The 22,859-nt window shown below is 41.7% G+C and overlaps 1 protein-coding gene across 1 annotated transcript in view; it reads right to left on the bottom strand.

Annotated features, from left to right (window-relative positions):
* Nucleotides 1-22,859, bottom strand: part of LOC124544638 (ionotropic receptor 25a) — a 424,769-nt gene that overhangs the window by 61,090 nt on the left and 340,820 nt on the right. The window contains exon 15 of the mRNA XM_047123253.1: nt 14,168-14,300. Coding sequence (XP_046979209.1) covers nt 14,168-14,300 — 133 coding nt within the window. The remainder of the gene's footprint in view (nt 1-14,167; nt 14,301-22,859) is intronic.

Raw genomic sequence — 22,859 nt, 5'->3', positions numbered from 1 at the left:
TCATTCTTACTTCCCTCTTTTGGTAACTGATTCTATTCTTCATCATTCCACATTCAATAGCCTTCATAGTGAGACACAAGTTTAATTTCCTATAAAATTATTTTTGGAGAAGTTTACCAGGATTACATGCTCATACACAACAAAAAATATTGATTAAGAAGCTTACAGCTACACCCTCTACCTCAATCAGAATTAAGTATGTCATACATTTAGACTGCAACCAGATTTTATCCTCTAATGGATGTTATAATGCACCATGAACTAAATATGACATTTGGAACATTGACTTTCATTTGTACTTTTTATATTAGTTTCATGTTCTTATTCAAATGCACATGAAATAACTGCGTACAGTCAACTATATGCTACTCAAATACTTACATTGCATTCTGAATACATCTGTCAGATACATGTTTACCCTCTATTATATTTTATTGTCACAGGCTTCATGACATGCTGTCATCATTTTCATGTTATAAAAGCATTCTAAGCATTCATAGCTGCAAAATTTGAGATGATATTTGGACAACCTCACATAAATTTTAACAGGCACAACAAAAAGACTGGTATTCATTTAAGCTCTCAGCCAAAAGGCCTTCAAAGAAAACAGTTGTGCCTGTTAAAGTTTATGTTAGGCTGTCCAAAAATGATGTCAAATTTTGCAGCTATGTATACTTAGAATGCTTTTACAATGTAACATTGATGTTAGCATGTCATGTACCCTGTTCTGAATCAAATACTTTGAGCCCTCCCTAGTCTTCTTCTCATCAACATGATGTTGCTAACATCTGCAAACTGACACAAAAATATAGTTCTTGGAAAACGTGTATCTTCAGTAGATATTCAGAATGCAATATAAGTCTTTGTGTAGCATGTAGTTGATTGTATGAAGTTATTTAATGAGCATTTAAATAAAAACACAAAGTTATCGTATAAAGTACAAAGTGAAAGTTAATGTTCCAAATTTCATTTATAGTTCAAGGTGCATTATAACACCCATTAGAGGAAAAATTATGGTTACAGTCCAACAGTGTTACATACTACTTTCTGTCTGAGGTAGTGGTGTAACTGTAAGCTTACTAAAAGAGATTTTTTTGTTGTGTGTGAGCTTGCAATTCTGGTAAACTTCTCCGAAAATAACTGTTAGGAAATAAAACTCATGGAAAAAAGGTCTCACTATAAAGGCTAATGAGTGTGGAACAATGGAGGATATTATCAATGCCCAAAAGAGGGAAGTAAAAATGGGGAAAAAGAAACCAGGAATGTTGTGACCTGAGAAGAAAACATAACAGCCCCAAAGGCAGATACCTTCCCAGACTCTGATCCCATCCTGGGGAGGCATGGAGAGTGCATCACTTGTTGGTTAGAGGACAGTGATTTTACTCAGTCCCACAGCACAGAGTGGACACCAGCAACTCCACCCCTACAAGTCCTGAAAAGTGGTCTCAACACCCAACCATTTCAGACCAATGTCAATTATGTGTTCACCAAGAGATATGTTTGGTGGTGGAGAGGGGGGGGGGGGGGGGGAGGGGAAAATGGGGGGGCGGGAGGGGGGGGGGCAGGAGGTGATGTGTTACTGCACTACATCTTGCATGCTTATTATCCATTAATATTTATTGAAGTATGAGCTTGCAGTGGTATCTATGTAATGTTCATTGTATATGATGAAACGTTTGTTTAAATGATATAGACAAAATAAAGTCTTCTTAAAATTCACTCAGGTGTTTACACATTATTTAATAAGTAAATAACCATATAAGTTTCCAGTGGCTGTAACAGTTTTGAGATCACCTGGTTCTCAATAGTCCTATGCTCGAAGCACTACATGGTCCTGCCTCATTAATATGACCATTGTCTGTACTTGATGCCCAAAATGCAATAACCACTCACAGATGGCTGGTAAAAGCACTAGCAATGGAGGGTATATAAATGCGTCTGGGGAAGCAGGAAACAGTGAAGCTGGGTCATTATGCGGAAGTGGAGTAATTTATCTAATGTCCAAAAGGGCATGATCATTGGCTTTTGGATCTAGGTTGGGAACATTTCTGAAACAGCTATGTTCATAAACTGCATGCTGCTGTATTTAAAGTACACAATGCAAGGCAAAATGGCACTATCCAAAACCGACACTGAGGCCACTGTGCAGCACCACTGGCCTTAGATGACAGGGGTCAACAATGGCCATGTAGATGTATAGGGGTGTAAGATGTCCAACTGACCACCCAGATGGACCAATGGGTTACCAACAGCATCTCCTCAACATCCGTTCAGTGAATGCTGCTGTGTATGGGCCTTTGCTGCAGGCACCTGGTTCACCCATCCATTCTGACTGCAGTTCAGTGGCGACGAAGCTCAGAATCTGCATGTTGATACCACAACTGGACGCCTGCTGAGTGTTGACAGATGGCCTTTTCAGATGAATCAGATTTTCTCCTCCGTTGGACAAATGGGCATTGGTGTGTATGGTTCTGCAACAATGCCTTTTAAAGGCCCAGGTCAGAAGAAGCAGCATGATGGTCTGGGGAATGTGTTCATGGCATTCTCTTGTCATCTTTACAAACGTCAATTCATATGTCTGATCTGAAGGGAACAGTCCATACAGTGTTCATGTATTAAGAAAGATTGGCAAAGAGAAGTTAAATGTATTGTTCCTGAAGAATATACTGCAAACATCTTTGAAGAGGCTTTTCATATTTATTTCAAAGGATTTGTTATTGTGTTAAGCCAAATAACATGTTATGTCACATAACTTGTTAAGCTATATAATTTTCAGCATTACTTCTTACTATAGCACCTGGAGCAGATGTAGTCCATAAAACTTTACAGCCATGGTCAAGATATGCTGTGACTGAACCTATTGCATATTAAAATCAGTGCTCAAATTGGGTTCCATAAACTCTGAGAACAGAACTCAAGATTCAAAGAAAATCCATTTCATTTGAAATTTTGGAGCAGTTTAAGGCCAACGGAGAGGCCTCTCAGTCACACATTATTGCAGGTGATTGTGTATGTTCTTTAAATGACCTACACATATAAATAAATATTCACATCATCCCCATGCAGAAAAGATATTGAAGGAAGTATGATGATGTCAATGACAACAGAAAATTGAAACAAAAAACTATCAATTTTTTATGTACTTCATCTGTTTTTTTTTCCCCTCTAATCTCAGTATCTGTCAGTCTTTTGAGCTGGTGTGATGAAGACACATGTAATTGTGCTCTCTCAGTGTTGTGTTAAGTAAAAGTTATAATATGCAGAAGTTGAAGTTTTCATTCTACTACTGAGCTACATCCTAATTTCCTTCTCCAGATGTGCATGAGAACTTGCATTTTTAAATGAACATTTTCAGAGACGAAGTCAACATGAAAGGAAAATAGTCACCACAGCTACACCAGCATTGTTGTACATCATTGGGAAGAAAAGATAAATACCAAGCCACAAACTGAAGCTAAAAGGAATTAACACTGAATAAATGTTCCAGACCTGACACAATATTGTTAACATGCATGCACTTATACTTGCGCATGTTTCTGGGCAGATAATTTTTTGGTGCGGCTAAATGATAATTACTTCAGCTTTGGATAATTCACATTATCTCTCTCCCCAACCATGACATGATGAAATATGGATGCATCACTTTCAGCCAGAAACAAAAGGGCAGTCACTGGAGTGTCTCCACCCACAAGTATCAAAAAAGTAAAAATTCAAGGCAGCTTTCTCTGGTGGCAAAGTCATGATGACAGTCCTTTGGAATGGTTGATGGTTTCATTCTCATGGATTTGTTGCTAAAAGGGTCAAACATACATTCAGAATATATATGAAGAATCTGAACAAACTCAAGAACCATTTCCAGTTTGTTTGGTCTGACAAGAAGGCAAAAGAAATCTTCCTTTAACATGACAATGCCCCCCCCCCCCCACCCCCCCCCCCCCCCCCACACACAAGTCTCTGAACAAAGGAACACACAAACTAATGTAGTTCATCTACATCTTCATCTACATCTTCATCTACATCTATACTCTGCAAAGCACTTTGAGGTGCATGGCAGAGAGTACATCCCATTGTACCAGTTATTAGGGTTCTTCCTGTTCCATTCACTTATAGATCATGGAGTGAATGATTGTTTGAATGCCTCTGTGCATGCACTTATTGTTCTAATCTTATACTTATGATCCCTGTGTGACCAATATGTAGGGGGTTGCAGTATATCCCTTGAGTAAACATTTAAAGCTGGCTCTTGAAACTTTGTTAATAGACTTTCTTGGGGTAGTATGTGTCTATCTTCAAGAGTCTACCATTTCAGTTTCTTCAGTATTTCTGTGACACTCTCTCATGGATTACACTAAGCTGTGACATTCATGCTGTTCTTCTCTGTATATGTTCAATATCCTCTATTAGTCCTATTTGGTATGGGTCCCACACACTTGAGCAATATTCCAGGATGGGCCACACAAGTGATTTGCAAGCAATCTCTTTAGTAGAGTGATTGCACGTCCCCAATATTCTACCAAAAACTGAAGTCTATCATCTGCTTTACACATGACACAACCTACGAGATTATTCCATTTCATATCCCTACAAAGTGTGATGCCCATGTATTTGTATGAGTTGGCCAATTCCAACAGTCACTCATTATAGCCAGAGGATATTACATTTTTTTTGTTTTGTGAAATGCACAATTTTACATTTTTGAACATTTAGAGCAAGCTGCCAATCTCTGCACCACGTTCAGATCTTATCAAGATCAGATTGAATATTTATGCAGCTTCTCTCAGTACTTCATTATAGATAACTGCATCATCTGCAAAAAGCCTGATTTTACTATTAATATTGTCTGCAATATCATTAATATACAACATGAACTGAAAAGGTCCCAACACACTCTCCTGGGGGCAGCTGAAATTACTTCTACACCTCATGATAACTCTCCATCCAAGATAACATGCTGTGTTCTTCTACCAAAAAGCCCTCAATACAGTCACAAATTTCACTTGATACACCATATGATTGCACTTTTGACAATAAGCATAGGTTCATTACAGAGTCAAATGCTTTTTGGAAATTGAGAAACACTGCAACTACCTGGTTCCCTTGGTCCAAGTATATCATGTGAGAAAAGTGCGAGTTGGGTTTCACATGATCGATATTTTAAAAAACCATGCTAGTTGGCATTGAGGAGGTCATGCTCTTCAGGATAACTCATTGTGTTTGAGCTCAGAATATGTTCTAAGATTCTACAACAAATTGATGTCATGGATACTGGACGGTAGTTCTGAGGATCACTTCTACTAGCCTTCTTGTATATGGAGACAACTTCTGCCTTTTTCCGAGAACTGGGCATGGTTTTTTGTTCAAGGGATCTATGATAGATTATAGTGAGAAGAGGGGCTAACTCAGCTATGAATTCTGTTATATCCTAGCCAGTAATGCCACCCGAGCCCGCTGCCAAAAGGTTGGCAGCATCAAAGTCCGGACGCCGTCCGCATAAGCAGCGCCAGCGAGACAGGAAATCGCCGCAAGTCTACGCGCGCCACCGCTGGCTTCTGGCTTCTTAAGCGCTGGAGTCGCGAGCGCTAGGACAGTTCTGTATTCGCCGCTCAGTTGTATACTCGCCACCGAATTGTGTACTTGCTAGTCAGTTGTGTGTTCATCGCAGCAGAGTTGTTGTTTGTCGTCAGCCGACGCTGACCTAGCCGCTCCGACTCGAACTAGACAGATTTCTGTAGACACGGAGTTCACTACTGTTTCTGTATCTTCGTTAATAAAGATAAGTACCGACTTTTATTTAATCAGAGTGTTTGGGTTTTCATCTTTCTGTTCACTGTTCCAGCGGACCGGTCGGCCCGCTATTAAAAGTGTGGCGGTGACTTCGTAAGCCGTTTCTACAGCGAATTGCTTGTCGCTACGAACGCCGCCACAAAACTGGCGACGAGGACTTCCGAACTCGTGTGCAGGGCTGGTTCAACTTGTTTCTGGTTATACTAATTATAGCGATAAAATTTTGGGGGCTGGTTTAATTTGTGTTCACTATGTCTGCCAACTTACAACAGTTGATCTTGTTACAGAGTCAGCAAATACAAAGTCTGGTGGAAGCAATTGCCCAACAAGCGGCTAATCCTCCAACACAAATGGAACAAGCACAGGCAGCACCACCTTTCCATGCTTTTGATGCATCACGAGAAGAATGGCGAGAATATTTCGCGCAGTTGCAGGCGCACATGACAGTCTACAAAATCGCGGGTACTGAGCGGCAGCTTTATTTAATTTCCACTGCAGGCATGGAAGTCTATCGACTACTTTGTAAGTTGTTCCCGGAATCCCAGCCAGAAGCTTTAGACTATGACGTTGTTGTTAACAAGCTTGCTGAGTATTTCGAGTCGCGAGTTCATGTGGCAGCAGCCAGATTCAAGTTCTTCAGATTAAAGAAACTGCCACATCAATCTAATAAACAGTGGTTAACAGATTTACGGGGCCTCACCCGTCAGTGCCGATTTAATTGTGTGTGTGGAGCTTTCTACAGTGATGTCATGTTACGAGACGCTATTACTCAAAACATTGCAGATTCTCGTATTCGTGCTGCTATCTTAAAGTTGCCTGACCCGTCATTAGCGACTGTGATGAACATCATTGAAGCCCAAGATACTTTTGACTATGCTGAGTGTGAGTTAGATCAGCCATGTATTTCTCAAATTGCCTGTGCTAAGCAAGTTATGTCACGCCCGCGGCCCCACCGGCAGAGTCAGACTGTAAACACTAGCCGGCCGCGTCATGTTAAACACATTCGTCAGCCGCGTGTGCAAAATGATAGAGTTAAGTCTTGCCCTAAGTGTGTTCTTGCTCATCCTCGTGAACGTTGCCCATTGAGAAACGCGGTTTGTCACTTTTGTCAAAGGAAAGGACACATCTAGACTGTTTGTTTGCGTAAACGCAAGAACAATTCTAGTGCTGCCCAGCCCATGGATATTCATGTTCTTCAAAGCCAGCCCGCCCAGAAGGTCGCGTTTAAAGACTCTTCCACGGTTCGTGTGGGTAATAAACTTGTTCGCAATAAGCCACCCACCCAGCCCTCTGCTATGCGACCCAAGCGTAATTCAAACGCTGTAAAACGTAATGTACAGACTGCAAGTGAAGCGGGAGTTGTTGTTCCACCCGCCCAACCCACGAGTTGTCGTAAGCAGCGAACACGCGCTAAACGCGCTGATTTTGTGTCTTCCGCCTCCACTGCACCGATCCAGAGACAGTGTAATAAACTATTTGTGAAGCTACGCATCCAGGATAAGACCTTCAATTTTCAATTAGACACTGGTGCGTCTGTGACTCTCATAAATAGTGCTACGTATGCAGCTATCGGCCGCCCTAAACTTTCAGCGGCAAAACATTCTTTGGCTACTTATAGTGGAGAACAAATTCCTGTGTTAGGTGTATGTAGCGTGCCAGCCACATTACGTGGCAATACAAAAACAGTTTCATTCACAGTGCTCCGCGCTACAGACAGTGTAAACATTTTCGGATTAGACTGTTTTGACTTGTTTGGCCTGTCTATCCAAGACAATGTGTTGCAAATTAATTCTGTTGTTGTTCCTCCAGACAGCATAACCGATTTGTGTAAACGATACAGTGACATATTTAAAGACGAACTAGGTTGTGCTGCGAACTTTGCCGCTCATATTACGTTAAAAGATAATGCTCAGCCTCGATTTTGTCGTGCTCGTCCAGTGCCTCACGCCCACCGGGCACCTGTAGAAGATGAACTTTGTCGTTGGCAAAACAACGGTGTTATTCAACCCATTTCAGCGAGCCAGTGGGCTTCTCCCTTAGTTATTATAAAGAAACCGTCTGGCAAGTTACGTTTGTGTGCTGATTTTAAGTCGACAGTTAATCCTCAGACTGTCATTGTTCTTTTCCTTTGCCTAGACCGGACGAGCTGATGGATAAGTTAGGGGAAGCTCGTTTCTTTTCCAAAATTGATCTCCATGAAGCATATTTGCAATTGCCCCTCGACGAGCAATCACAACAGTATTTTGTAATAAACACGTCATTGGGGTTGTTCCGTTTTCTGCGTTTGCCTTTTGGTTGTGCGTCAGCTCCAGCTGTTTTTCAGCGTTTTTTATCACAACTTCTGGCTAATGTGCCATCGTGTTGCAACTATTTAGATGATATTGTTGTGTCCGGTCGGACGCCTGCTGAACATTTCCGTAATTTGGAGTGTTTGTTTACAGTGTTGTCTCAGGCAGGGCTACGTTGCAACATCGATAAATGTTCATTTTCCTTACAGAGATGGAGTATCTGGGACATGTTATTAATGCTCAAGGCATTCATCCCTCCCAGTCACATTTAGCAGCTATTCGTGATTTGCCTGCCCCTCGCAATCTGCAGGAATTGCAAGCAGTTCTTGGCAAATTGACATATTATATTAGGTTTATACCTAATGCATCACAGATTGCTGCACTGTTGCATCGTCTCCGCCGTAAGAATGTTCCGTTTGTGTGGTCAGCTGATTGCCAATCAGCCTTTCAGCAGCTTAAAGAGGCTTTATTGAATGATCGTTGTCTGGTCCATTACGACCCTAACAAGCCTCTGGTGTTAGCTTGTGATGCCTCTTCTTTCGGCCTCGGTGCTGTGTTGTCTCACCGAGTCGGTAACACCGAACGTCCTATTGCTTTCGCATCTAAATTGCTAAACAAAGCTCAGTGTAATTATAGCCAATTGGACAAGGAAGCATTGGCTATTGTGTTCGGTGTCACAAAATTCCATCACTACCTCTATGGTAGACCATTCTATTTAGTAACAGATCACAAGCCCCTGACATCACTGTTTCATCCGTCTAAACCAGTTCCTCAGCGGACAGCTCAGAGACTACAACGTTGGGCTCTTTTGTTACCACAATACCAGTATGAGATACTGTATCGCCCTACAGCTCAGCATGCAAACGCTGACGCGCTTTCTAGATTGCCGATTGCTGCGGATGATGTCTTCGATTCCTCTGACGACTCTTGCCATCAGATTGACGCCGATGAGCATCAATCCCTCCGGGATTTTCCGATTGATTATCGTCAGGTGGCACGTGAGACAGTTACGGATCCTCATCTGAGTTTACTATTACGTTTTGTTCAACGTGGTTGGCCGTCCAAGGCAAAGGACATATCGGATCCTGTGGTTCGTCGCTATTATCCGCAACGTCATCTGCTGTCTGTTTCGCACGGAATTTTGCTGTTACGCACCGAGAATGACCAGCTTCGTGTAGTGGTTCCCCAAGTGCTCCAGTCCAAGGTCCTCGACTTGTTGCATCAAGGTCATTGAGGAGTGGTCCGCACCAAGCAGCTTGCCCGCCGTCATTGTACATGGATCGGCATTGATAAGCAGATTACGCAGATGTCTACAGATTGTTCGACGTGTGCCGAACACCAAGCTGCTCCGCCTCAACGCTATTTTGAGTGGGCACGCCCTGCCGGTCCCTGGCAGCGAGTACATATTGATTTCGCTGGTCCATATTGGAATTCTCGTTGGCTCATCGTGATAGATGCATTTAGTAATTTTCCGTTTGTTGTGCCCATGCAGTCTACAACGTCTGCACAAACTATACAGGCGTTGACTTCAATTTTTTGTATTGAGGGTCTTCCAGAAGTTTTAGTGTCTGACAATGGTCCACAATTTACCTCTGCTGAATTTGAAAGTTTTTGTTCTGCCAATGGCATTCGCCATGTTCTTACTCCGCCGTTCCACCCTCAATCGAATGGTGCAGCAGAACGTTTTGTACGCACATTCAAGGATCATATGGACCGCCTTCGTGCTACGCACTCTCGTCAGCGGGCCCTCATCACGTTCCTGTTGTCGTACCGGACCACGCCACGTGACGGCCCTTCGCCTGCGGAGCTTCTCCACGGCCGTCGTCATCGCACCCTACTACAGTTGTTGCACCCCCCGGATCGACCCGCCGCTTCTGCGCATCGCACGCGTTTTCAGCGCAACGACGCCGTTTTTTTCAGAGTTTATCACGGTCGCCGTCGTTGGGAATGTGGTACCGTGATCAGTGTCCAGGGTCGCGGTTTTTATACTGTTCAAGGTGCTACTGGGGTGCACAGGAGGCATCAGAACCAGTTGCGCCGTGCTGGCCGCCCAGATTCTGCCGCTCGTTCTTTGTCCACAGATTTGGTCCGCGGTGGGTTCCAGCCGCGCCTTCCGACTTCGCTGCCGCCCCCAGGGCAGCAGCAGCAGCCGTCGCTGCTACCTCGCCGACAGCCCGTCCCGTTGATGCCTCCCGCGCAGCTTCATCCCGGAGCGCCCCAGGTGGTCGCTCCGGTGCCTGCGGTCCCTCTTCAGTCGCCACCGCCTTGGGAGCTGATGGACGTCGACCCCTCAGCCGGGCTGCCTTCCCAAGCGGTGGCTGTGCAGCCTGTCCTGCAGCCGCTTTCCTTGGGCACCCCCAAGGAGTCTGACACCGCAGCGCCTTGTCCGGCGCCCACTCAGCAGCCGTCGACACAGGGCCAGGAGACGCTGCCTCTCTTAGTGGGTCCCGACGCCCCGTCGCGTCCAGTACCAGAAGCTGCGCCCATGGTCACAGGCGTGCTCCCTGACCTCGGTTTTCAGTCGGTGTTTCCCGAGGCCCCGCGCAGCCAATGCTGGGGTGCGGACCGGGGACTGCCACCGACAACCGTCTCCGCCCCAGTCTCTTCTGCTATGCCTGTGGCCAGACCCCTCCCCCGCCGTCGACGCTCGCCACGTCATTATTCAACAACGGTGCGGCGATTTGGGGGGGAGGAGTGTTATATCCTAGCCAGTAATGCCACCCGAGCCCGCTGCCAAAAGGTTGGCAGCATCAAAGTCCGGACGCCGTCCGCATAAGCAGCGCCAGCGAGACAGGAAATCGCCGCAAGTCTGCGCGCGCCACCGCTGGCTTCTGGTTTCTTAAGCGCTGGAGTCACGAGCGCTAGGACAGTGCTGTATTCGCCTCTCAGTTGTATACTCGCCACCGAATTGTGTACTTGCTAGTCAGTTGTGTGTTCATCGCAGCAGAGTTGTTGTTTGTCGTCAGCCAACGCTGACCTAGCCGCTCCGACTCGAACTAGACAGATTTCTGTAGACACGGAGTTCACTACTGTTTCTGTATCTTCGTTAATAAAGATAAGTACCGACCTTTATTTAATCAGAGTGTTTGGGTTTTCATCTTTCTGTTCGCTGTTCCAGCGGACTGGTCGGCCCGCTATTAAAAGTGTGGCGGTGACTTCGTAAGCCGTTTCTACAGCGAATTGCTTGTCGCTACGAACGCCGCCACAAAAAATTCAATATAGAATCTGGCCCCATCAGGGCCTGGAGCTTTTATCAATTTTAATGATTTGAGCTGTTTCTCAACACTACTGACACTAATACTTATTTCATTCATCTTTTCAGTGGTACAAGGAATAAACTGGGATAAGTCTTCTGGGTTTTCCTTTGTAAAGAAACATTTGAAAAGAGAGTTCAGCATTTCAGCTTTTGCTTAGCTACCCTCAATTTTGGTTTCTGTTTTATTTGCTATGAATTGGACACTCATTTTGATGCCACTAACAGCCTTTACATATGAACAGAATTTCTTTGTATTTTGTGAAATGTCATTTGACTGTATTCTGCTATGGTAGCCATTGAAGACCTCACACATTGTTCTCTTGACAGAAAAATGCATTTCATTCAGCATCTCTCTTTCTACAGCCCTATGCTTTGTTTTACACCTATTATGCAGTAATCTCTGTTTCTTAAGAAGTTTGCATACAGTGACTGTATACCATGGAGGTTCCCTCCCATTATGAACTGTTCTACTGGGTACATATCTACCAAATGTGTGGTCAACTATTCTTTTATACTTAGCCATAGTTTCTCTACATGCTCCTGACCTGTGCTGAAAGTTTTGAGTTCCTCACTGAGATAAGACATTACTGATTTTTTTTCTGGTTTACTGAACATATATGTCTTTCTGCTTGTTTTAGTTGTCCTTTGCATTTTGATAATGATTGTTGCCACAACTGCATCATGGTCACTGACACCAGTTTCCATGTTGACTTCCCCATATTACGTCAGGTCTATTTGTTGCCATTAGATCCAATATATTTCCATCCTGAGTGGGGTTCCAAACTATCTCTTCTAGGTAGTTTTCAGAGAAGGCATTTACTAAAGTTTCACAGTATGTCTTATCACGCACACCACTATGAAAACTGTAATTTTCCCAATTAATTGTTGGATGATTTAAGTCTCCACCAATGATTACAGTATGATTGGGGAACTTACGTACAAGTGAATGAGGTTTTCTCTGAAGTTTTTGGTTACATCAGGAGGTAAGTCTGGTGGGCTTTAGAAGTATTCAGTTACCATTTCATGCCCACTCCTGATACTGAGTCTTGCCCAAACAATATCATATGCAGCTTCAATTTCTGTCTCAGTGGATCTGAGTTTTCTATTTACTGTGACAAATACATCACCTTCATTTCCCATTTGCCTATCCTTTCAATATACACTTAAATTTTCCCCAAAAATCTCATTGCTGTCAATTTCAGGCATCAAGCAGCTTTCTATACCCAGTATCATGCAAACTTCACTGCTCCATGAGTGCTTCAAACTCTAGCACTTTGTTATGAATGATTCTGCAGTTTACCATTAGGATTTTAAGACTCTGATCTGTGGAAGACATTTCTTTTGATTTTATACAGATATTTCTGGGTTTCCTGCAGCCATCATTATGTGGATTGGATGTAGAGTCACCTAATCTAAAAAAACATTTGTGTGCACCCCAAACACAATCAGCTACCTGAGTAGCAGTCTCTGATACGTAGTGTACACATGACCTATTTAGAGGGACCCTACAGTTCTCAACTGTATGGCACAAGTTCAGGAAGTCTCAGCCTATGGTCTTTTCAACCTTCTCTGGCAGTCGCTGGAATGACCCAAGGCATCACTACTTCATCCACCCACCCTACAGCCCAAACCTGGTGCCCTGTGACTTTCACTTAAGTATTCTCTATATGGGACACATTTTCAAGGTAAACGCAAATGTTGTGTGACTAGCGCTTCCTGTCAGGTTTCAAGGTGATGAGAGTGTAATTCATGCATTGAAAACATGGCTATGAGCACAGGAAAAGAGTTCTTATCAACAGGGAATTAATGATTTTACTCAACACTGGTGTCATACAATAGAACATAATGGAGACTGCACAGAAAAATTGTAGATGTGGAAGAAACATTGGTGCTACTGTCACCAAATTTGAACCATTAAGAATAAATGTGTTATGAGAAAAAAAAGGGATATTATTTACTCAATGACCCTCATGCAATGTACTATCATATACTATTGCTGTTGTTGCTCTGATGGTTTATCAAAAAATTTTACAGTGTAAAACATTGTAGGAATATGGTTGCAAACATTAGATACACCTCACAAACTCAATGGTTTTATTATAAATGATGGCCATGCAATTCAATACATTAAATTTAATTTGTTTACTAATGTTCTCTCTTATCTCAAAAGCACTCAAATCTATCTTTTCTATGAGAGAATTCCTACTGGTAATAACATTTTCAATATTACACATCATCTTCATCCTCATCGTATTTGACTGAAGAACTGTCAGCATAATCACTAAAAGCAAAAAGCTGTTCTGTACTATATTTGCAAATATCTAATAGGAGATATCTTACAGGCCATCTGAACTTGTCAGTTCAGTACTTTGTGTGACACTGCTGTAATGCTACTGAGATGCTGATGTGCATCCCAAATGGTTCCTATTGTGTTTAGTATCTTGTGGCATCAAAGCTGTGGCATGACTTATGTCATCATCAAAGATATTTCTGTGTGTTGTTGTGGTAATTCAGTCACTTATCTTAATACAAATAAGTTTCACATAATAAGAGCCATTGTATCATAATCTGTGAAACAGAAAACAACTTCTGTACCACAAACTATCAAAAAATCTAAATTTTGATGGCTATCCTAAATCAATAGTCCAGGTACAATGTACAAGCCAGAAATCTAGGTCACAACAGTCTACTTAAAAATGTATGTTACTTTCCTGCAAATTCCTGTCATTGGATAAATGTCTCAAAATCTGTAATAATTATTTATTATATTATTTATTTATTTATTATAAGTTAATCCTAAAGCAATCACTTGTCACTTTCTTTCTCTGATAATACTTACGCATTATTAAACTGGTCTTTCAGAGGAGAACCTTGTTGCACAGCTATGGCATAAGGTTTGCGTGAAAATTCCTCACCAACCATCTGCAGGTCACAATTTGTCAAAACCTGATAGCGTATATCAGTTGCATCACCTGGTAATCAAGAATTTGAGTTAAAAATATGTATTGAAATGACGAATAGTGACTCATCACAATGTTTGTTTTTCTTTTTAAATTTTTTTTGGCGCAAGTAGATATGGTAAGATATTATTGGAGTTTCTTGAAGATATTGTGGCAACAGAGAAGTGCAAAACTTCCTACAGGAATGAGAAAGAAGTATTTAAGAAGATACAGAAATTAAGGCAGTGGACAGGGACAAGATGGAACTAATTGCATTTTGTATGAAAAAAATAATAAATTAGAATGAATAAGGCTCTAATCTAGCAACCAAAAGAGAGAAAATAATAAAAAATGTCAGTTTTAGGTTGTTTGGGTAGTGAAGTGATATTTCCAGTTGAGGTTCCGGGTGAATGAGAGGAGGCCCCCAAATACTAGACCCAGTGTTGAACCCTGTCTAGAACAATTCCGACCGCCTTCTCAAAGGGATCCTCCTCCCCTCCCCCAAAACCATCCCTTGCAGACATTTCAGGAATTCCTCACATCCACTGTTGCCTCCCAGTCCTTCTTGAAGAACACCCCATCATCATCCCAGCTGAATCCTGTGCCATTAAGGAGCTGAAAACAGACCGCTCTATTGTCATCCTCCCGGCGGATAAAGGCTCCACAACTGTGGTACTTGACCATGTGGAGTATGTGGCAGAAGGACTATGTCAACTCTCCGACACCTCAACCTACAAAGCTGTTACCCAGGATCCCATTCCCTCCATCCAGACTGAGCTGCAGAAAATCCTAAAAATCCAAGGTCCCTCACAAGGCCTCACAACGGCTTCCATAGACTTATTCACTCCACCTGAGCCCCGTACTCCTACCTTCTACATATTACCCAAAATCCACAAAGAGAACCATCATGGCTGTCCCATTGTAGCAGGCTTCAAAGCCCCAACAGAACATATCTCAGCTCTGGTAGACCAACACCTCCAACCTATCACCCGCACACTCCCATCCTACATCAAAGACACAAACCACCTCCTAGAACGCCTCAAATCCATTCCCACTTCTCTCCCACCTGAAACCTTTCTTGTCACCATAGATGCTACATCCCTTTACACAAACATCCCACATACCCATGGTCTCTCTGCCCTTGAGCACTACCTCTCCCAACGCCCACCCGAAGATCTTCCAAAAGCCTCGTTCCTTATCATGCTTACCAACTTCATCCTAACCCATAATTCCTTCACTTTTGAAGGCCAGACCTACAAACAAATCAGGGGAACAGCCATGGGAACCAGGATGGCTCCATCCTATGCTAACCTCTTCATGGGCCGCATGGAGGAGGCTTTCCTGAAGACCCAACAACTGATTCCCCTGGCCTGGTATAGGTTTATAGATGACATCTTTGTGGTCTGGGCTCATGGTGAAGAAACACTCCTTAATTTCCTCCATAACCTCAACTCCTTTTCGAATCTGAATTTCACCTGGTCCCTCTCCAAAACCCAAGCCACCTTCCTGGATGTTGACCTTCATCTTGTTGAAGCTCACATCCACACCTCTGTCCATATCAAACCCACAAACAAACAACAGTACCTTCACTTTGACAGCTGCCATCCATTCCACATCAAACGTTCCCTTCCCTACAGCCTAGGTATTCGTGGCAAACGTATCTGCTCTAGTGATGAATCCCTCAACAATTACACCAATAACCTGACCAGTGCTTTCCTCTCCCGCAACTATCCTGCAGACCTTGTCCACAAACAGATCTCCCGAGCAATACATTCCTCCCCGTCCAACAACAATGTTCCTACCCCCAGACCACACAGAAGTACCCCCTTGTCACCCAATATTATCCTGGCCTTGAATACATCAACAAATTACTCCACCAGGGATATGACTTTATCAAGTCAACCCCTGAAATGAGATCATCCCTTGACAAAGTTCTCCCCACACCACCCAGAGTTGCCTTTCGTTGCCCCCCCTAACCTCCGTAAAGTCCTTGTTAAACCCTACAATATTTCCAGACTACCTTCTCTACCCAGCGGTTCCTACCCCTGTAACCGACCTCGCTGCAAAACCTGCCCCATGCATCCCCCCACAACCACCTACTCCAGCCCCGCTACTGGTAAAACATACACAATGCAAGGCAGGGTCACGTGTGAAACAACACATGTCATTTATCAGCTGACATGCCTGCACTGCACAGCCTTTTACATCGGTATGACAACAACCAAACTGGCTGAGTGCATGAACGGACACAGACAAACTGTCCGCCTAAGAGATGTCCAATACCCAGTAGCAGAGCATGCCCTCCAGCATAATTCTAGGGACCTAGGAACCTGCTACACCGTGTGTGCCATTTGGCTTCTCCCACCCAACACCAGTCCCTCTGAACTGTGGAGATGGGAACTTGCACTCCAACACATCCTTTCATCCCGCCATCCCCCTGGACTGAACCTACATTAAACAACCTCACTCCCATTTACTCTTCAGTCTTCTCCTCTTTCCCTTTCGTCTTTAGCCATTCACGCATCTTTTCATCCTACATAGTTGTGTTTATCTTTATACTGTATACCTCTTTACTTCTGTATGCATCCTCTTTGGTTTGAAGCTGGCACAGTACTTACAGTAGAATATCTTTGGCTTCCCCCTGACAACCATGCCTCCATCCTTGCTACCCTCCCTGTTTTCCTTTCCCTGTTGCTTCATAACCTGGGTTGTGAGTAACTGAATCCACTTTCCCTTCTTCCCTTTCTTTCCCCTCTCTCCTCCCTGATGAAGGAACATTTGTTCTGAAAGCTAGGAACGTAAATTTTCGGTTCTGTTTTTTGTGTATCTATCGGCTGTACTGAGCTGAGGTAAGTACTGGCCAGCCCCTCTATCTCTTTGTTAGTATTTGTTTCACATCTTTATATGAGATTTTCCATTAATCATTTACATCACACTATTTTGACAGACACGATCCTGTTGCGGGCTTATCCAGCCAATTAATGGGGCACCTAATTCAACATGTAAATCAAATCATGATCAATTTGTTTTTCATGCACCTGAAATACTGTCACAGATTATAATCACAACGAATATGAGAAAAAATTATTGTACTGACTGAGTATTGAACCTCGAATATTTTTATTTATACTCTCCGAATTACCTGAATGGGCAGTAAGTCATTACAGTGAACTCATGATACAATGACCACAGGAGACTGCAGTTTTTGATAGCTGTTATTGAAAGTCACATATCAGGCTCTAGGCTTCACTAACAGGAGCAAGTATCGGGATGCAGACTTGACTAACAGTGTCACTGCTGTTAAATATATTTCTGGGCACTCTGCTTGTCAGTCCATAATTTTTTTTTTTTTTTTTATTTTGTTTATAATTGAGTTTCATGGATCCTTGATATGAGTATATTGATAGGAAGTAGAATGTGTCAGATTACTACAGTAATAACCATATGTAAATGCTCTTGAGGCTTACATTTTAAATAACATGCAAACAAATATGTAGGACTCGTGTGTTAAAATAACAACATGAATTACAGTAGTAATAATGGTTACACAAATAAATCATAAGGTTTATGTTCTAATTCACATAAAAAGCTTCCTGTGAATGATTGATATACTAGTGCTACACAATCATTTGTTATAGGAATGCTTAAAATAAAACACATTTCACTAATTATTACATATTGACAAAAACTTCCTGTAAATAACTGTAAAGAGGAGAAAGAACTATTCAAAAGATAAAGTTTCAGCTGTTTTTTGAATTTAGTCTTATCTCCAAGGACTGATTTAACATGAACTGGAAGTTTATTGCATGCTTTTATGCTTGAATAATGTGCTCCTTTCAGTACCATGCTAAGATTTTATACATCTTTGTGAAGATCATGTGTTCTCCTTGTATCATGATCATGATAGTCACTCTTTGTTCTGTAAATTTATGACTATTGTTCACAAAGCACTTAGTGAAAGAATGTAGTGGCATGGCACAGTGTGCATCCCCAGTTGTTTGAAAAAAATTTTGTATGAGCATCTAGGGTACACTCCCTGTAATTCTGATGACACTCTTCTGTGAAATGAAGACTTTATTTGCTCATGACTGGTTTCCCCAGAACACAATGCCATATGGTGTAACTGAATGGAAATATCCAAATGAAATTGAATGAATGGTAAAGGCTGCCAAATTCAGTCTTTAACAAATATTGATTATATGAATTGACCAGTTTAGAGTGTTATTAACGTGTAGTCGCAGGAATATGGAAGACTGAACTCACAATATTTCTTTGTCACCACATTTTCTTTCAATATTTTCCAGTACTTTGTTTGCTGTTTGAAACTGAAGGAACTAAATCTTCTTAACAATGAGGGACAGATCTTTGATGTGAACCAGTCTAGAACTTCTTTGAATACTGTGGTTACAGAGTTCTCTAAATTGCAGTTTGGTGCTTTGTCTGTCATAATGATTGTGTCATCTGCAAGTAAGGTGAAGTGCGCTTTTTGTGTCATACACCATGGCAAATCATTGATAAAGATGAAGAAAAGTGAGGGACCAAGCACCAAGCTGAGTGGTTCTTCACATTTCACTGTGCCCCAGTCAAATCATGCACATGCACATTGCAGAATTATTCAAAACTTCCTTCTACTTTCTAGATATGATTCGACCTGCATCCCTACTTTACCATATAAGCTATAGTGCTCAGCCTCCTTAAGTAGAATGTTGTGACCTACACAGTCAAATGCTTTAAACAGATCACACAAGATTCCAACTGATGACGTTTTATTGGTCATGTATTTGAAGAGTTGGGTGGCAAATGAGAAAACGGCATGTTCATTTGAAATAGCCTTTTGGAATACAAACTGATTTTTGTTAAGGATGTTATGTTTATTAAGGTGACCTATGATACCCTTGAACATAAGTTCCCCAAGGATTTTAGAAAGACTTGTTAGCAATGAGACTGGCCAGTAGTTGGAAACCTCAGCTTTATCACCTTTTCTGAACAGTGGCATAACAATTGCAGTTTTGAGTCTATTACGGACAGTACATTGATTTATAGACTCATTCAATATGTGACAGAGAAACTTTAAGAATAAATTTGTAGCAGAGCTTCCATACTTTCATAGCTATATCATCCACATGAATGGAATTTTAATTTTTCATTTGGTTTATTACTTACTGATTGGTTGTAATATAGGGCATATGCATCTGACTAATTTTGTTCTGGACTTCTTTTTGAAGAAAGTTCTTGGCTTCAACAATAGATCCTTTACAACCAATTTGATCTGCTGCTGTCAAAAAATGGTTGTTAAAGATACTGTCAACTACATTACCTGCATCTACCATGCTTCCATTATGACTCACTTTGATACTGAAATTTTTCCTGTCTCCCTTTTGACAAACTTCCAAAGAGTTCTTGCTTTATTATTTGAGCTGTCAATTTGAGATTCAATAAACAAGTGCATTGATTTTTTAATTACATTCTTTAGGATGCTACATTATAATTTGTAGTGCTCTCTATTCTGACGTTTGTTAGAATTTCTGAATGAAACATATGGCATTCTCTTTGTTTTACATAATATTTTGATTCCCTTAGTGAACTATTGTCTCTTGCAATCATACAGGTTATCTTTTTTTCAAATTCAGGAATAGGTAAAATTTATCATTGGCATTTTCAGCCTTATATCCTGCAAATGTCTGCCAAAGGTTTCCAAATTCTCATTGCTGATTTGTCTAAAAGATCTTTCGATAAGACTACTCTTGTCAGCAGGGCTTATATCATGCACTTTTAACAGCTGCCCATCATGGCTGGAAAGGCCTTTTAAGATTTGTGTTATGTGTAGGTTATCAATATACCAATGGATTCACACATATAGGATGTTTCAAAATACTTTTGAAAAATTTGGTGACAGGTTATTTATACCAAAACAAGAAAAATATGTCCAGTAAACATGGGCTATAAAGTGCATATCTTAAGAGCTATGAGCACTTGTTCATCCTCAATATTGTGAACTACAGCTCTTTTACTAAAAGCTCTATGCTTTCCATATTTTGGGAGGAGGTAGTATGGACCAAAACAAGGAAAAAATAATTCAGTAAACATGGGCTCTAAAATGCATGTCTTAAGAGTTATGAGCACTTATTCCTCTTTGTTACAGTGAAACACATCCCTTTTAGTGAAAAGGTGGTCATAACTCTTAAGGGATCCATTTTAGAGCTCATCTTTACTGGATTTTTGTTTCTTGTCTTGGTCCACATCCAATATATGGAAAGCAAAGAACTTGATGTAGAAGAGATGTGATTCACAGTATCGAGGATGAACAAGTGCTCATAGCTCTTAAGGCATGCATTTTTTTTTCTTGTTTTTGTGTAAGGAACTGCTTCCTGAATTTTTAAAATGTCATTATGAAACACCCTGCATGCATTCTGCTTGCAACAACAAGTGTGAAAATTGTTGTCAGAATGAAATTTTCATTCTGCAGGAGAGTGGGCACTGATATACAACTTCCTGGCAGATTTAAGTTGTGTGTCAGACTGAGACTCAGACTCAGGACCTTTGCCTTTGGCAGACAAGTGCTTTACAGATTGAGCTACTAGCTACTCAAGAACAAGTCATGAACCCTCCTCACAGCTTTAGTTCTACCAATATCTTATCTTCCAATGTCGAGTTTGCATCTCGGTCCAGCATACAATTTTAGTCTGCCAGAAAATGTTGTGAAAATTATTGTTTCCTTCCCATTCTCAAAAACTATATTTGTATTCTGCACAAGAGTTTTCACTGAGGAGCTTCACACTGCAGGCATGCATGTATGGCACACAGATTGCCCAGATAATGAAACCGTTGTTCACAAAAAATACTAGTGTCACATCTTTCCATTCTTATGAAAATGGCTGGACATTGGTTAATGAATACTGCAGAGCTAACTCTCATTTATGATATTCATCAGCACAGTTCACCAATTATTTTATGCATATTAATTTCTTCAATGAAACACAGATTACATTTAACACAGAGGGACACAACCATTTGGAGATACACGACTTAATTTTTGGAATCATTCAGTTCGTATATGTCATTTGCTGATCACCAAACATATTCACTGTTTTTGTGAGACATATAGCTTGGTCATTCAAGCAGTCATCTCCACCACATTCAACTAAAATTGCAAGACCCACATCAAGACGTAAATACAGCAGAACTCATAATCTGCAGTTTTTCCTTGTTGCTGTCCTATGAACTGAACAGATGCTTTGAGGACTGGCAAAACAAGTATACCACATACACAATCTACTCCTACATGGAGTCCAGTAAACATTTGTTTGTCACAGCAGCAAGTCTACGAATGGCGTAGGAAGTTTGCAAATGGTGTGACTTCAGTGGAAGATGCTCCTCATCCAGGTCAGGCACAACGAGTTGTGACTCCACAGAATATTGCAACAGTTGAAGCCATAGTGAAGGAAAGCAGCCGAGTGACACTGAATGACATTGCAGCATGTTTACTGAGTAGTCATGGGTCAGCTCACCATATTATGCATGCTGTGCTCCAGTTTCACAAAGTGTCTGCAAGATGGGTGCCATGGCAGCTGACTCCTGAAATGAGAGAACGACGTGTTGATGCTTGTGAAGAACTTCTTCAGCTCTTTGAACGAGAAGGTGATGGCTTCCTTGTTAGAATTGTTACTGGGGATGAAACCTGGGTTCACTTCCACCAACTGGAAATGAAGAGAGTGAGCAAGGAATGGCACCATTCCTCATCACCAGAACCAAAAAAGTTTCGAACAGAACCATCAGCAGGGAAGGTTATGCTGACTCTTTTTTGGGACGAAAAAGGCATCATTTTGGAGCATTACATGCCTAGAGGGACCACTGTCACCAGTGCATCATACACAGATCTCCTAAAAAATCATCTGCGGCCTACAATCGTATCAAAGCGACGTCGATTGCTATCAGCAGGTGTCCCTTTGCAACATGACAATGCAAGGCCCCACACTACCTGCACAACAGTTGCAACAATCACAGACCTGCATTTTGAGTGTCTTCCTCATCCACCACACTCACCAAACCTTGCCCCAAGTGATTTTCTTATATTTGGACCACTCAAAGATGCAGTGGGAGGAAAGAAGTTCCGTTCCGATGAAGAGGTATGCCACGCGGTGCATGAGTGGTTGTGCGGATTATGAAAAGATTTTTTTCTAAAGGAATTCATGTTCTTTGTAAGTGCCGGAGGAATTGCATTGAGTGTGGAGGAGATTATGTTGAAAAGTGATACAGTTTTTACCACTTCTGTGCAGTAAATAATATTTTTAAAAATATTTAAGGTTTTCGTTTGACTCACCCTCATACTAGAAGCAAATTCCTGAGAAAAATCCAAATGAAGGAATAGACACATCAAGGGTCACAAAATATACTTGTGTGCTAAAAGGAAAAGCTATGTCAGTAAATCTGAATGACCAATGAGTTGATGATATAAATTGGATGTTTAGGGAGGGAGGAAAGCTACAAGTGAGGTAGAAAGCAACACATAAATTTAATGCTACAGAGTCTACCCACTTAGCTGAATGGTCAGTGCACCTGACTGCCTTGCAGTGGGCCCAGATTTGATTCCTG

Source organism: Schistocerca americana, chromosome 1 (assembly GCF_021461395.2).
Source record: "Schistocerca americana isolate TAMUIC-IGC-003095 chromosome 1, iqSchAmer2.1, whole genome shotgun sequence".
In the NCBI taxonomy this organism is placed as follows: Eukaryota; Metazoa; Arthropoda; class Insecta; order Orthoptera; family Acrididae; genus Schistocerca; species Schistocerca americana.
This window is presented reverse-complemented; position numbering and strand designations above follow the sequence as displayed.